At 46.2% G+C, this 13,885-nt stretch overlaps 1 protein-coding gene across 1 annotated transcript in view; it reads right to left on the bottom strand.

The window, feature by feature from the left end:
• Nucleotides 1–13,885, bottom strand: part of prkg3 (protein kinase cGMP-dependent 3) — a gene marked incomplete at both ends in the record, with an annotated part of 48,742 nt that overhangs the window by 25,932 nt on the left and 8,925 nt on the right. Inside the window, 3 exon segments of the mRNA XM_084330552.1 lie at nt 9,392–9,497; nt 10,996–11,109; nt 13,254–13,420. Of these exon segments, the coding sequence (XP_084186678.1) occupies nt 9,392–9,497; nt 10,996–11,109; nt 13,254–13,420 (387 nt within the window).

Raw genomic sequence — 13,885 nt, 5'->3', positions numbered from 1 at the left:
CAGCATTTTACAGATAAGGACTTTTTAATTACATAGAAATTAGTACCTGATCATTTCTAGCAAAAACAAGCTCACCGTAATGAGAATGTTTCATTTCTCAGTTAGTAATCACTTGTTATTACCAGAAACTACGAGGTCATTATAGTTATTAATTATGTAAGGGATAATGTATAGCTACGAGGTCATTGGAAATCAATATTCACTGCGTTTAATCTTGCGTTTAATCTTGCGTTCAATCTTCACTGCGCCTCGTGTTCCAGAACGCAGTGTCGGTCAAATATTTTGCGACAATGACCGAGTATAGCTATACATTATCCCGCTTATTACATGGCTAACTTACTAACAATATACCTAATTCATTTTACACCATCGACAAGACGAGATCAAATGCAGACTCCTCTGTCATTGCCGGCAGCCGGCAGGTGTGTGGTCTGATTGCACTGATGTAGTGCAGCTGTGCATAATGGTAATGCTTAGCTTTCGTGACTGCGACCAAAATGCTTGATTGTGATTGGTCAATAGCGCTCTGTTGCCCCTGACAGCGGTCATTATTGCGCGTTGCCCATGACAGCGGTCAGTTATCGAGAAATAATTGACCGCTGTCAGGGGCAACCGAGCGCTATTGACCAATCACAATCAAGCATTTTGGCGAATGTTAAAACGCCATGTAATAAGCTGTTATATAACGTGCTCTACACTGAAAAAAAGAAGACTGTAAAAGAAAACGGTAAATGTCTGGCAGCAACGGTTGCCAAATACTTACTGTCAAATCACAGTAAAATCAAATACATTTACAGATCACAACCTTTATTTAATGATTCATATTTTGATAAAAGGTAATTTACTGTATTTTTATGGCACTTACACTTAAAGTAGAAAAACAAAAGTAATCTGTAAAATATTAAATAATACAGTGAATTTCCCGTGAAAAAACGTTCTTTTTCTTATTTTTTTGATCACATTTTTTATTATTATTCACATGAAACAAGACAACACATTAACCACAATCACAATACATAGAACTTCACAAGAAATTAACAAAAACAATAATAATAATACAGACTAACAATTTATACAGACAAAGAGAAAAGAAAACAGAGTTCAACCTTCTAAATTTTAATTCCAAGGGGTACTATCTAATAAATGGTCTTTCCCAGTGTTCAGCCCCGATTCCCGGCCGTGTGACCCTATATTAATAAAACGTACATCTCCAATCCACCACAAGGACCATTTTTTGAGAACACGACCCGAAAACAGAGCAATGAACCTTCATGAAAAAACAAAAACCTGTAGAGGTGTTCCATAGATTCACAGAGACCGTGTAAAAGTGGCCAAACAGTGAAGAAATAGTTAAATAGCTGCCCCCCCATAATATCCCCAGCTAAACTCAAGATGACAAGACAAAAGACAAGACAGACAAAACATTTCCTCCTCCCCCTCCCAAGAGACCGCCGGACTCACCCGAACACGCACCTCAACCCCGCTCAGCCGCACACTGTGGTCTTTACCTTCTCAGCTGCTGCGAACCACAGGTCAATTCCAGCCTGCCCTACCCCAATCACCCGGGCTGTGGATATCTCAAGATAAATCACATCCAATAGAGTTAGGGACCAGTTAATCATTGTAAGCTTCTCAGGCTCCTTCCATCTCATTGCTATCAGCTTCTTCGCTGCTGTGACGCCCGCTAGGACAACCCTTTTCAGTTGTACGGAAGCGGGTAGTGTCGTTATATCGTTCAGGAGTAGCGTAACAGCTGTGAATGGGATAGTTAAGCCACACAGATCTGAAAGTTTGTCCGTTATTGACCTCCAGAAGCGGGCCACTGGTGGGCAATCCCAATACATATGCATATAAGTGCCCGTGGCCTTTTGAGAGCACAAAGTGCACCGAGAGTCGGTTATCAGTCCCATAGCATATAGCTTCCTAGGTGTAAGATAGGTCCTATGAATATAATTAAAATTAATTTGCACGTGATTGGGGTTTGCGGGAAGATAATGCCAATTTTTATACGTGGATTGAATTAAGAGCGTATAAAAGTCGGAGACAAACCCTCTGGATGTCGTCCTGTCCACTATGAGCCTGAGGAAGGGGTGTGGGTGCAAGGCTTGAGCCCACGGTACGCCATGCGCCCTCAGTGCTGACCTTAGTTGAAGGTAAAGAAAGAAGGACTCGCCGGGAAGATCATAAAATGCTCTTAAGTCCTGAAACGCACGGAGGCCGTTCTTATCATAAATATCCTCCAGAGTATGCACTCCCCTCCTTTGCCATTGAGGAATATTAACCGGCTTGTGTCCAACAAGTAATTGCTGGTTATTAAAAATTGGAGAGTCCAGGTGCCAAGGGCATTTAACCCCACACGACCTCTGTACATTACGCCACGTTTGGATCACGTGAGTTATGATCGGTCCATACCTCAGCCGGCATTTCGAAATAGAGACAGTGGAGTACACTACATCCTGCAATCTTAGCGGAGATACCGCCGCCGCTTCTAAGGAGCGCCACGATACAGCCTCTACAGGGTCTAGCCAGCACATCAGAGGTCTCAGTGAAAAGGACCAGAAATAAAGTTTAAAATCAGGGATTGCGAAGCCCCCATCTTGTTTTCTACGTTGAGTAGTAGCCCTTTTGATTCTCGGGCGTTTGTTATTCCAGATAAACTTAGATACCATCGATTGTACCTTGCGCCAGTGGTCTATTGGAGGGGGCAGGGGGAGCATTGAGCTAATAAAATGTATCCTAGGCAGGATGTTCATTTTGATTATGGAAGCCCGGGCTTGTAAGGAGTTAGGAAGGGACGACCACCTGTCTAGATCCTGGCGTATTTTATCATAAGTACCCGTGAAGTTGTACTTAGTAGTTTGGTTCAGCGTGGGGAATATCTCTATGCCCAAGTATTTAAAATGTTCTACTATGGGGATATCAGCTGGTAGTCGTACCGCCTTGGCCAGTTCATTAAGAGGTAGGCAGGCTGATTTGTTCCAGTTAATCTTAAAGCCTGACAATTTACCAAAGTCGTCGATTATCCTCAATAATTTTGTGGCCGACCGGGAGGGGTCGTCCATGAAAATCAGCAGGTCATCCGCATAGAGAGCAATTTTGTGTGGAGTATTATTGACCATTATGGGGACGATGTCCTCCGATTGCCTAATAAATTGGGCCAAAGGTTCGAGGGAAAGCGCGAACAGTCCCGAGTGTGGAACAGTTTTTGCCTGTCAGTATCATCGCAGACGGCGAGGCATACAGGACTTTAATCATATGAATAAAACTCTTTCCAAGACCCATGACCTCAAGTACCTTCCACAGGTATGACCACTCAAGTCTGTCAAACGCCTTCATGGCATCCAAAGACAGAACTGTGGATGGAGTTGTATTGTCTTTACTGTTATCGATTACATGCAACAGCCTCCTAAGATTATCTGCAGCCAGACGCCCCGGGATAAAACCAGTTTGATCGCAGTGTACCAATACAGACATAAATCTCTGCAGGCGACGGGCCAGCACCTTGGCAAACACCTTTAAATCGGCCCGAGAAGACTCAAGGGTCTATAGCTACCACAATCATTGGGATCTTTGTCCTTCTTGAGAAGTAAAGAAATCAACGCCATATTGACATCTCTTGAGAACTCCCCTTGTTCGATAGCGTAATTGATCATATCGAGCATCAATGGACCCAGTTGGTCCCAGAAAGCTAAATACACTTCGGGTGGAATACCATCCCAGCCTGGTGCCTTACCCCTCTGCATTTCAACAATCGTCTCCCTCAATTCTACGAGAGTAATCGGTCTCCCCAGTTCCTTGGCCTCTTCCTCAGAAATGTGGGGTATCTCAAGCCCGCCAATGAACGATTCAAATTTAGAGTCATCAAGATTACCCTCTGAGCTATATAACTGTGAGTAAAACTCTTTAAAAGTGTCATTGATCTTTTTCGAATCAGTAGTGACTGCACCCTGGCTCGTCCTAATCGAGGGGATATCCGAAAAATTATCATTTGAGCGTATTTTCATTGCCAATAGATGGCTAGGTCTGGAGCCGTGAAAATAGTAATTTTGTCTTGTCCTATGTATCAAGAACTCAGACTGTTGTTTAAGTATGGAATTTATTTCTTTTTTGACTATCTTACGTTGTGTGTTTAGTCGTTCATTATAGTTAGTTTGCAAGGATGCGTATAGGTCCGCATATAATGATTCCAGTCCTTCTAGCTTTTTTGACCGGGATTTTCGCAAATTGGAGGCAAATAGTGTGACATGACCCCTGATAAATCCTTTCAATGCGTTCCACAGGACCCTAGGGTCTTCTACTGTGCCAGCGTTGATCTGCAAAAATTCAGCTAGTTTACTCCTGAACTCAGAACAGAAGTCATCGTTCTTTAGCAAGGTCGAATTAAAACGCCTTCTGGGAGCTCTTGCGGAGAGCCTGCCAAAGGTTGCCGTAAGGAAAATCCCCTTGTGGTCTGAGAGAGCCAAGGGAACCAATGAGACATCGAAACTATCAAACATATTAGGGGACGCGAATGCATAGTCAATCCGAGAGAAGCTTTTGTGTCTGGCTGACAGGTGAGAGTAATCTTTGAGGGTGGGGTTGCATAAGCGCCAAAGGTCTGTGAGCCCCGTGTCTTTGGCCCACATCCTAAGGGCCTTAGAGGCCCGTTTTTGGTCGCTCGTTTCAGAGGGCCCGGACCTATCCATCTCCGCATCCCAGCACGCATTAAAATCGCCACCCACAATGAGAGCGTATCCATTAAGTTCCAACATATTCTTCGTGATTGTATTATAGAACGCTGAATCAAATGTGTTAGGAGCATACAATGCTATTATAGCCATCTTCCTATGCAAGAATTCAACTTTTGCTATAGTAATCCTTCCCTCCGTGTCCGACCATACATCCAAGATTTTGATATCAAGGTTACGTCTTGTAACTATGACTACTCCTTTCGTCTTATCATCGGCTGAGGATGAGGAGATAACGTGATATTGCCGATTTGCCAGTCTTGACACGTCACCTACCAATAAATGCGTCTCACTAAGGAGAGCAAGGTCAATATTTCTCCTCTTCAATAGCCAAAGGACACTGACACGCTTGTGTGGGGCGTTAAGCCCTCCTGCGTTCCAAATTAAAATATTCAATTTAGCCATGGTCGAGCTTGTATAAATGCGTAGAGAACATACCAGTGCAGCCAGGCTGAGTACAGAGGCGCTGATCCCGGCGGGCCCGGACGGTCAATCCCAGGAGTTCAGAGGAGGAACAATTACACACATATAAGACAACAGTACATAAAACACATAAAAATACCACCCCAGCTACAACCCCCCCTCCTTCTACTCTAAACCCTAACCCACCCGTCCTATTATAAGGCCCCCTATACCCACTCTCCAATCCCCACCCTATGCCCCATCCACTGAGGATGGTCATCTTCCTATCACTTCCCACTAGAGACATGGATCAATAAGACGCTCCCCACTCCAACCCCCCTCTAGATAAACCCCTGAGTAAACCCCCACTAGTCCAAAAAACACAAATAATAATAAAAATAAAATTCAATAAAGATATCGGTCGAAACCCACCTGAGCCCTGGCCCCAACATGAGACAACCATAATGGTAAAAATAGCCATTATTAAATAATAACTCCACATCAACCTGCAGCCATCTATTTCCGAATCTGCGCTTCAACGTCGCATTGTTATAGCCCAAAAGGGTATAGGAAAATTCAAAACAAAATTAAATTAAAGCATCCCAGCCGATAGTCTAAGGCAGGATCGGGTCACAGGTTAATTGTGCAAAATTGTGTGAACAATGTCAATTAACAATGACAAAAATAAGAAAGGGAAAAAAAAGGGGTTATGGTCAAAGTGCACCCCTGTAGCTGTCCCTCTGATCAGGCACAACGGCTGAAATGACATAACCTATGTAAGAATAGAATTAAACACATTCATTAATCCGGGGATGGTAATAGGCAACACCTGACACCACCTGTTATCATACATTGTTTCAATAAAGATATCGGTCGGAGCAGTTAGTCCAAGGTAGGATCGAATCACAGTTACATTGCTCATTCAAATGCCATTAAAACAGCGACAATAATTATTATATAATTACTCAGCATCAACCCTGTAACCATCTACCTTGGAGTCTGCATATTAATGTCGCAACGTTATAGCATAAATGGATCACGGAAAATTCAAAACAAAATTAAGGCAAATCAGCAGTTAGTCCAAGGTAGAATCGGATCACATTTAAATCGCGCATACAGATGACATAAAAACAGCGACAATAAGAAAGAAAAAAAGAAAGGAAAAGAGGGTCATGGCTAAAGTGCAAGCCATATAACCATATAGCCATGAAGTGCAAGCCATACCCGACCCAACCTGTTATCATATATTGTATATGCATATTCAACCGACCTTGGCTTCTACTATGGATCCCAAAGCTCAAAACAACCTGGATATAAAAATAAAAGCATACCAGAAGTTAGTTAGGGACTCAAATGTCTCAGCGCAGACTATAGACGAAGCCCGCTGGCTAGCCCGAGGCTAGCGCGTAAGCTAGTGATGAATCCGGATAGCACGTTAGCCTATTATGTACAATGTTCAGCTAGCTCGTTAGCTTCCAAAGAGGCGATACACAAGTACGACCATGAGGTCAGCTTTAGCAAGTAACAGAAGTCATTGGGAAGCCCCGCTAGTTGGATGGGCATTGGGCAGTTAGCATGTCTGGGCATGACAGCAAGTATTTGTGAATAGTCGGCCTAATCAATGTGTATAAGCCCACACCGCCAAGTCACTCACCCGCCATAGATATCAAGCAACAGACTCGGGTATCCCCGCGAGATATTCCTTCGCTTTAGCCAACGACCAAAATGAACGCTGACCACCGACCTTCTCCAACACAGATAATTTCGCGGGAGCGAATAACGTGGGCCTCAGGCCTAGTTTCCATAGCTTAGTCAGGACCACCTTGTATTCGCCTCTCTGTGCTTGAACCTCCGGTGTAAAGTCTTCGAAAATGGCCACTTTGTGATCGCCAAGCCTCAGATTACCCCTTCTGGTACGAGCCGACCGCATGATGAGTTCTCTCTGCTGAAGTCTGTTCAGCTTGACTATGATGGGCCTCGGCTCTTTGTTCACGCCGGGAGAAAACCTTCCCGCTCTGTAGGCCGATTCACAGACAGGAGGCGAAGGGAGGACGTCCGTCCCTAGTATTTTCTGCAGCAGTTCGGGCACGGTCTCAGAGAGACGGCCTTCACCGCTGGTCTCCGGTACTCCAACAATCCTGACGTTGTGGCGTCTATCCCGGGACTGCATCTCATCCATTGCCGACTGTAGTTTGTTGACTTCAGCCTGCCTAGCCAGCAGGGCGGATTCGAGACCCGCCATCTTCTCGCACTGTAATGATACCTCCGTCGTTAGCATGGCTAGTTCGTTAGCATTAGCCGAGGAGACAGCGTGCATCGTCTCCATCTTGTCTGTCAGCGGTACTACCGCCAGCCGTATTTCTTCTGATATCTCACGACGGAGGCTGACACAAAAATCCGCCAACACTTTCTTCTGTGCTTCAGCGATGCGTGTCTCAGAGTCTGCGTGTAGCTTGGTCATGACCAAGAGCACAGCTTCGCTTAACTCCCCGACAACGGGCGACGATGCGGCCAGGCCCGGTGGCGGTGGTTTGCTGGTTGGGGCAGTCATGGCTCTGGTTTCCACCCCCGTCATCGTAGAAAGTCGAAAAAAGTCGATGAATGTATACTAAACACGACGACCTAGCAAACAGATAAAAAACAAATAAGAATAAAATAAAGACTAATGGGGAGAAACGTATATTCAGCACGGTAGAAGGGAGCTCATGTGAAACACGTCTACTCCATGATCGCTCAGCTCCGCCCCCCACGTTCTTTTTCTTTACAGTGTACCAAAACATATTTCTGAAGTAAAGGAGAGCAGACAGACTCCAATCAGCCATTTGTAGCATAGAGGTTCCATTGCCTCTGATCACCACAATACTGAAGGTGTTTGAAACAAAAGACAGAGAGAGAGAGAGAGAGAGAGAGAGAGAGAGAGAGAGAGAGAGAGAGAGAGAGAGAGAGAGAGAGAAGAGAGAGAGAGAGAGAGAGAGAGAGAGAGAGAGAGAGAGAGAGAGAGAGAGAGAGAGACAGAGAGAGAGACAGAGAGCACCTTCTGCTCATTATATAGACTTATATAGCGTATGCCTCACATTCACCCATTCTCACACACACACACACACACACACACACACACACACACACACACACACACACACACACACACACACACACACACACACACACACACACACACACACACACACACACACACACACACACACACACACACACACACAGCGGAGGGCGACCGGGGTTCAGTGTCTCACTCAAGGACACTTCGACGCACTGCCAGGAGGAGCTGGGATCAAACCGGGAACCTTCAGATTACCGGACGACTGCTCCGCCTCCTGAGCCACTAGCAGCCTCGCTACAGTACTCACGTCTTCAGGAAGCCTCCTGGGCCACTAGCAGCCTCGCTACAGTACTCACGTCTTCAGGAAGCCTCCTGGGCCACTAGCAGCCTCGCTACAGTACTCACGTCTTCAGGAAGCCTCCTGGGCCACTAGCAGCCTCGCTACAGTACTCACGTCTTCAGGAAGCCTCCAGAGCCACTAGCAGCCTCGCTACAGTACTCACGTCTTCAGGAAGCCTCCTGAGCCACTAGCAGCCTCGCTACAGTACTCACGTCTTCAGGAAGCCTCCTGGGCCACTAGCAGCCTCGCTACAGTACTCACGTCTTCAGGAAGCCTCCTGGGCCACTAGCAGCCTCGCTACAGTACTCACGTCTTCAGGAAGCCTCCTGGGCCACTAGCAACCTCGCTACAGTACTCACGTCTTCAGGAAGCCTCCTGGGCCACTAGCAGCCTCGCTACAGTACTCACGTCTTCAGGAAGCCTCCTGGGCCACTAGCAGCCTCGCTACAGTACTCACGTCTTCAGGAAGCCTCCTGGGCCACTAGCAGCCTCGCTACAGTACTCACGTCTTCAGGAAGCCTCCTGGGCCACTAGCAGCCTCGCTACAGTACTCACGTCTTCAGGAAGCCTCCTGAGCCACTAGCAGCCTCGCTACAGTACTCACGTCTTCAGGAAGCCTCCTGAGCCACTAGCAGCCTCGCTACAGTACTCACGTCTTCAGGAAGCCTCCTGAGCCACTAGCAGCCTCGCTACAGTACTCACGTCTTCAGGAAGCCTCCTGAGCCACTAGCAGCCTCGCTACAGTACTCACGTCTTCAGGAAGCCTCCTGAGCCACTAGCAGCCTCGCTACAGTACTCACGTCTTCAGTACTCACGTCTTCAGGAAGCCTCCTGGGCCACTAGCAGCCTCGCTACAGTACTCACGTCTTCAGGAAGCCCATGAGCTGCTCACGCTTCTTCTTGGACTTGTTGGTCATGATGGTTCTGTAGGTCTGTCTCTCCATGCACCACAGACGCACCGATGTCTTCGCTACAAGATCAAGGTCATGCACTTCAGTTGACAGTGACAATGAATTACTATAGAGCAGCGGTTCTCAAACTACGGGTCGCGACCCAAAGTGGGGTAGGGTAGGTGACAGTGGGGGGCAAGTAAAAAACTATAATAATCAATATTAAAAAAAAAAGTTCTGGCACCATATTTTGGCTAAATATACCTCATTTTATTAATTTTTTGATCCACTTTTTACTCCCCATTTTCTATTTTTCTCCCATACCAATTTCGTATTTCCAATTCTTCCCTCCCCTGTCTTAAACGTTGCTAGACTATGCCTCCCACTGGTCGGCTGTAGTGAGGACAGAAGCCTTGCATCACGTGTCCCCTCCGGTACACGAGGAGGCAGCCTGTCGCATCTTTTCACCGCAGCAGCTCGAACTCTCAGTGGCGAGGAGTAACGCGTGGGAGGCTCACGCTGCCCCCGATACTTCCTGTTTCCGCCGCACCGGCGTCACCCAACCGACGTGTAGGAGTCGCTGTCCACAATGTCCAATCCCCACCCACTGGCTTTCACACCAATTGTGTTAGTATGACAGCCGGCCAAGCCGGTAACAACGCAGAGAGCTGGGCTCGATACCAGTATCTCCTGCGTTAGTGGCAAGCGCCTTGCCCACTGCGCCACTCAGCCGCCCCAATATACCTCGTTTTATAAATGTGTATTGATAAGCGGCTGGGTGGCGCAGCGGATATTGTGCTCGTCACCAACACAAGAGACACCGGGTTCGACTCCGGCTGTCGGCGTTGCCTCCGGCTTCGGCCGGCCGTTATACTAACTCATTTGGCAGAATTAGCGGGTGGGAAGTCGATGGGTGGTAATCTGGATGTTGTGGACAGCGACTCCTACAGGTCGGTTGGGGGACGCCTGCACAGCAGAGACAGGAAAATGGCGGGGGTAGTGTGAGCCTCCCACACGTTACACCTCGCCAATGAGAGTCCGCGCTGGCAGGTGAAAAGATGTGACAGGCTGCCTCCACATGTATCGGAGGGGACATGTGATGCAAGGCTTCTATCCTCCCTACAACCGGCCAGTGGGGGGCATATGCGAGCAACGTTCAAGACAGGGGAGGGGAGAATTGGCACGGCTAAATTGGGATGGGAGAAAAATAGAAAAGGGGGAGAAAAAGTGGATACATTTTTTTTTTATTGATAACATAGTGCTGTAATAAAATGTTCTAATAAATATACATGATCAAGTTCAACAACGTGTGCTTTTATTTTGATATTCCTTAATTCCACGTTGAAATTCCGCGATAGCCTACATTAAGTGTGGGGTTGCCAAAAGAAAATCCTAAATAAAATGGGGTTGTGGTGTAAAAGAGTTTGAGAACCCCTGATATAGATTGTTATTTACACCATGTTGTACTGAATAGTCTTATCGTTATATTATTCTCTATGGGGCGGAAGTGGCCATTCACTTATTATTATATTACTGTATTCTACCTCTATGGTCAGAAAACACACCTCAGTGTCTTACCTTTGACAGTGGCTGTGCGTTTGCAGTTGTACAGGATGGCCAGCTCCCCAAACACATCTCCACTAGTCAGGGTTCGGAGGTCACGACCTACTTGCATGACCTGGAGCTCACCAGCTAAGAGAGATTGACAGAAAGAGAGAATTCCATACTGTTTAGGAGTGCACATCTGAGCATCAGTAGGTGTTGTCTACTGCCATCTGTCTGTCAACTGGTGTCCCGCAGGGCTCTGTCTTGGGTCCAATCCTGTTCAGCATGTACATTAACGATTTGCCTTCTGTGTGTGGCCAATGTGATGTACTGATGTATGCTGATGATACAGTGATCTTTACACACGGTAAAACCACAGAAGAGGTTGCAACAAAAATACCTACCTGCCACTATGTACCTACCTGCCACTATACCTACCTGCCACTATATACCTACTTGCCACTATGTACCTACCTGCCACTATGTACCTACCTGCCACTATATACCTACCTGCCACTATATACCTACCTGCCACTATGTACCTACCTGCCACTATATACCTACCTGCCACTATATACCTACCTGCCACTATGTACCTACCTGCCACTATATACCTACCTGCCACTATATACCTACCTGCCACTATGTACCTACCTGCCACTATATACCTACCTGCCACTATATACCTACCTGCCACTATGTACCTACCTGCCACTATGTACCTACTTGCCACTATGTACCTACCTGCCACTATGTACCTACCTGCCACTATACCTACCTGCCACTATACCTACCTGCCACTATATACCTACCTGCCACTATATACCTACCTGCCACTATGTACCTACCTGCCACTATATACCTACCTGCCACTATATACCTACCTGCCACTATGTACCTACCTGCCACTATATACCTACCTGCCACTATGTACCTACCTGCCACTATGTACCTACCTGCCACTATGTACCTACCTGCCACTATACCTACCTGCCACTATGTACCTACCTGCCACTATGTACCTACCTGCCACTATGTACCTACCTGCCACTATACCTACCTGCCACTATACCTACCTGCCACTATACCTACCTGCCACTATACCTACCTGCCACTATATACTGAGATAGAGGTTGCAAATATAATTACATCCCTCAAATCCTCAAGAGCTAAGGATATATATGGCATGGACACACTCATGCTGAAAGAGATAAACTCCTCTATAGTGAAGTCACTGACCCATATAATCAATATGGGTTTCAATCAAGGGAGTTTTCCTAACCCATGGAAGCCTGCAGTTGTGGTCCCTTTATTTAAAAGTGGTGACCCTCTCATGACATCCAATTACAGACCCATCAGTATTCTACCCATAGTGTCCAAGGTGTTTGAAAAACTGATTGCCAAACAGGTCACTGATCATCTCAATAACAGCTCCTTCCCACTGCACCCAATGCAATTTGGATTCAGGGCTAACCATTCAACAGAAACAGCAACATGCTTCTTTTTAGAGAGAGTCAAGGCTTCAATGGACAGGGGTGGGGTTGTGGGGGCTGTGTTCCTTGATCTAAGGAAAGCTTTTGACACTGTTAACCATACTATTCTACTCCAAAAGCTGGTCAATTTCAACTTCTCCATAGAGTTCCTCAACCTCTGTCTTGGGTCCAATCCTGTTCAGCATGTACATTAACGATTTGCCTTCTGTGTGTGGCCAATGTGATGTACTGATGTATGCTGATGATACAGTGATCTTTACACACGGTAAAACCACAGAAGAGGTTGCAACAAAAATACCTACCTGCCACTATGTACCTACTTGCCACTATGTACCTACCTGCCACTATGTACCTACCTGCCACTATGTACCTATCTGCCACTATGTACCTACCTGCCACTATACCTACCTGCCACTATATACCTACCTGCCACTATGTACCTACCTGCCACTATGTACCTACCTGCCACTATGTACCTACCTGCCACTATGTACCTACCTGCCACTATGTACCTACCTGCCACTATACCTACCTGCCACTATGTACCTACCTGCCACTATACCTACCTGCCACTATGTACCTACTTGCCACTATGTACCTACTTGCCACTATGTACCTACCTGCCACTATATACCTACCTGCCACTATGTACCTACCTGCCACTATGTACCTACCTACCTACCTGCCACTATGTACCTACCTGCCACTATGTACCTACTTGCCACTATGTACCTACCTACCTACCTGCCACTATGTACCTACCTGCCACTATGTACCTACTTGCCACTATGTACCTACTTGCCACTATGTACATGCTGTCCCCTTCAGTGCCTTCTTTGATGACCTCCTTTCCTGGGATGAAGTCAGACGCCACCAAGAGCTCCACCATCATGGCCGTCTGTTCGTCATCGAGACGACTCAGGAAGTCGTTCTTCTGGATCGCCTTGACGATCAGACTCGTCTCACTGGAGATGGAAAAGTTTGAGAGGTCAGACGACGTCATCTTATATATTTATTTTACCAGTATTATTTATCTATTTATTTGTTTGTTTCTCAGTTAGGTTGATGCCCCTGTGAACAGAGATTTACAGCCATTGTTTCTTGGTGCAGGTGACAGAGAAGAAGACATCAGCTGAACAATAAAAATAAGTGTCCACCTGCTGGTGATCCCCTTGGGGGAAATCCGGGCGTTATAGCAGCATGGAGGAGGGAGGGGGGAGGGGGGAGGGGGTATAGGTATGGGCAGGGTAATAGTAGAAAAACATAAATATAGGCAATACAATTAGATCTGAATATGAGAAGAAATAAACAGTGTAAACAATATAATTAACTCTGAATATGAGAAAAATAAACAGTGTAAAAAAAGATGCAGATGAAGGTCTGCATGTTATATTATAAGTTACAATAAATATAGGCAATCAAGAATTAGA

This window comes from Notolepis coatsorum (assembly GCF_963971535.1).
Source record: "Notolepis coatsorum genome assembly, chromosome: 15".
Classification (NCBI taxonomy): Eukaryota; Metazoa; Chordata; class Actinopteri; order Aulopiformes; family Paralepididae; genus Notolepis; species Notolepis coatsorum.
The sequence above is the reverse complement of the archived record's forward strand: the minus strand, read 5'-3'. Positions and strand labels throughout refer to the sequence as shown.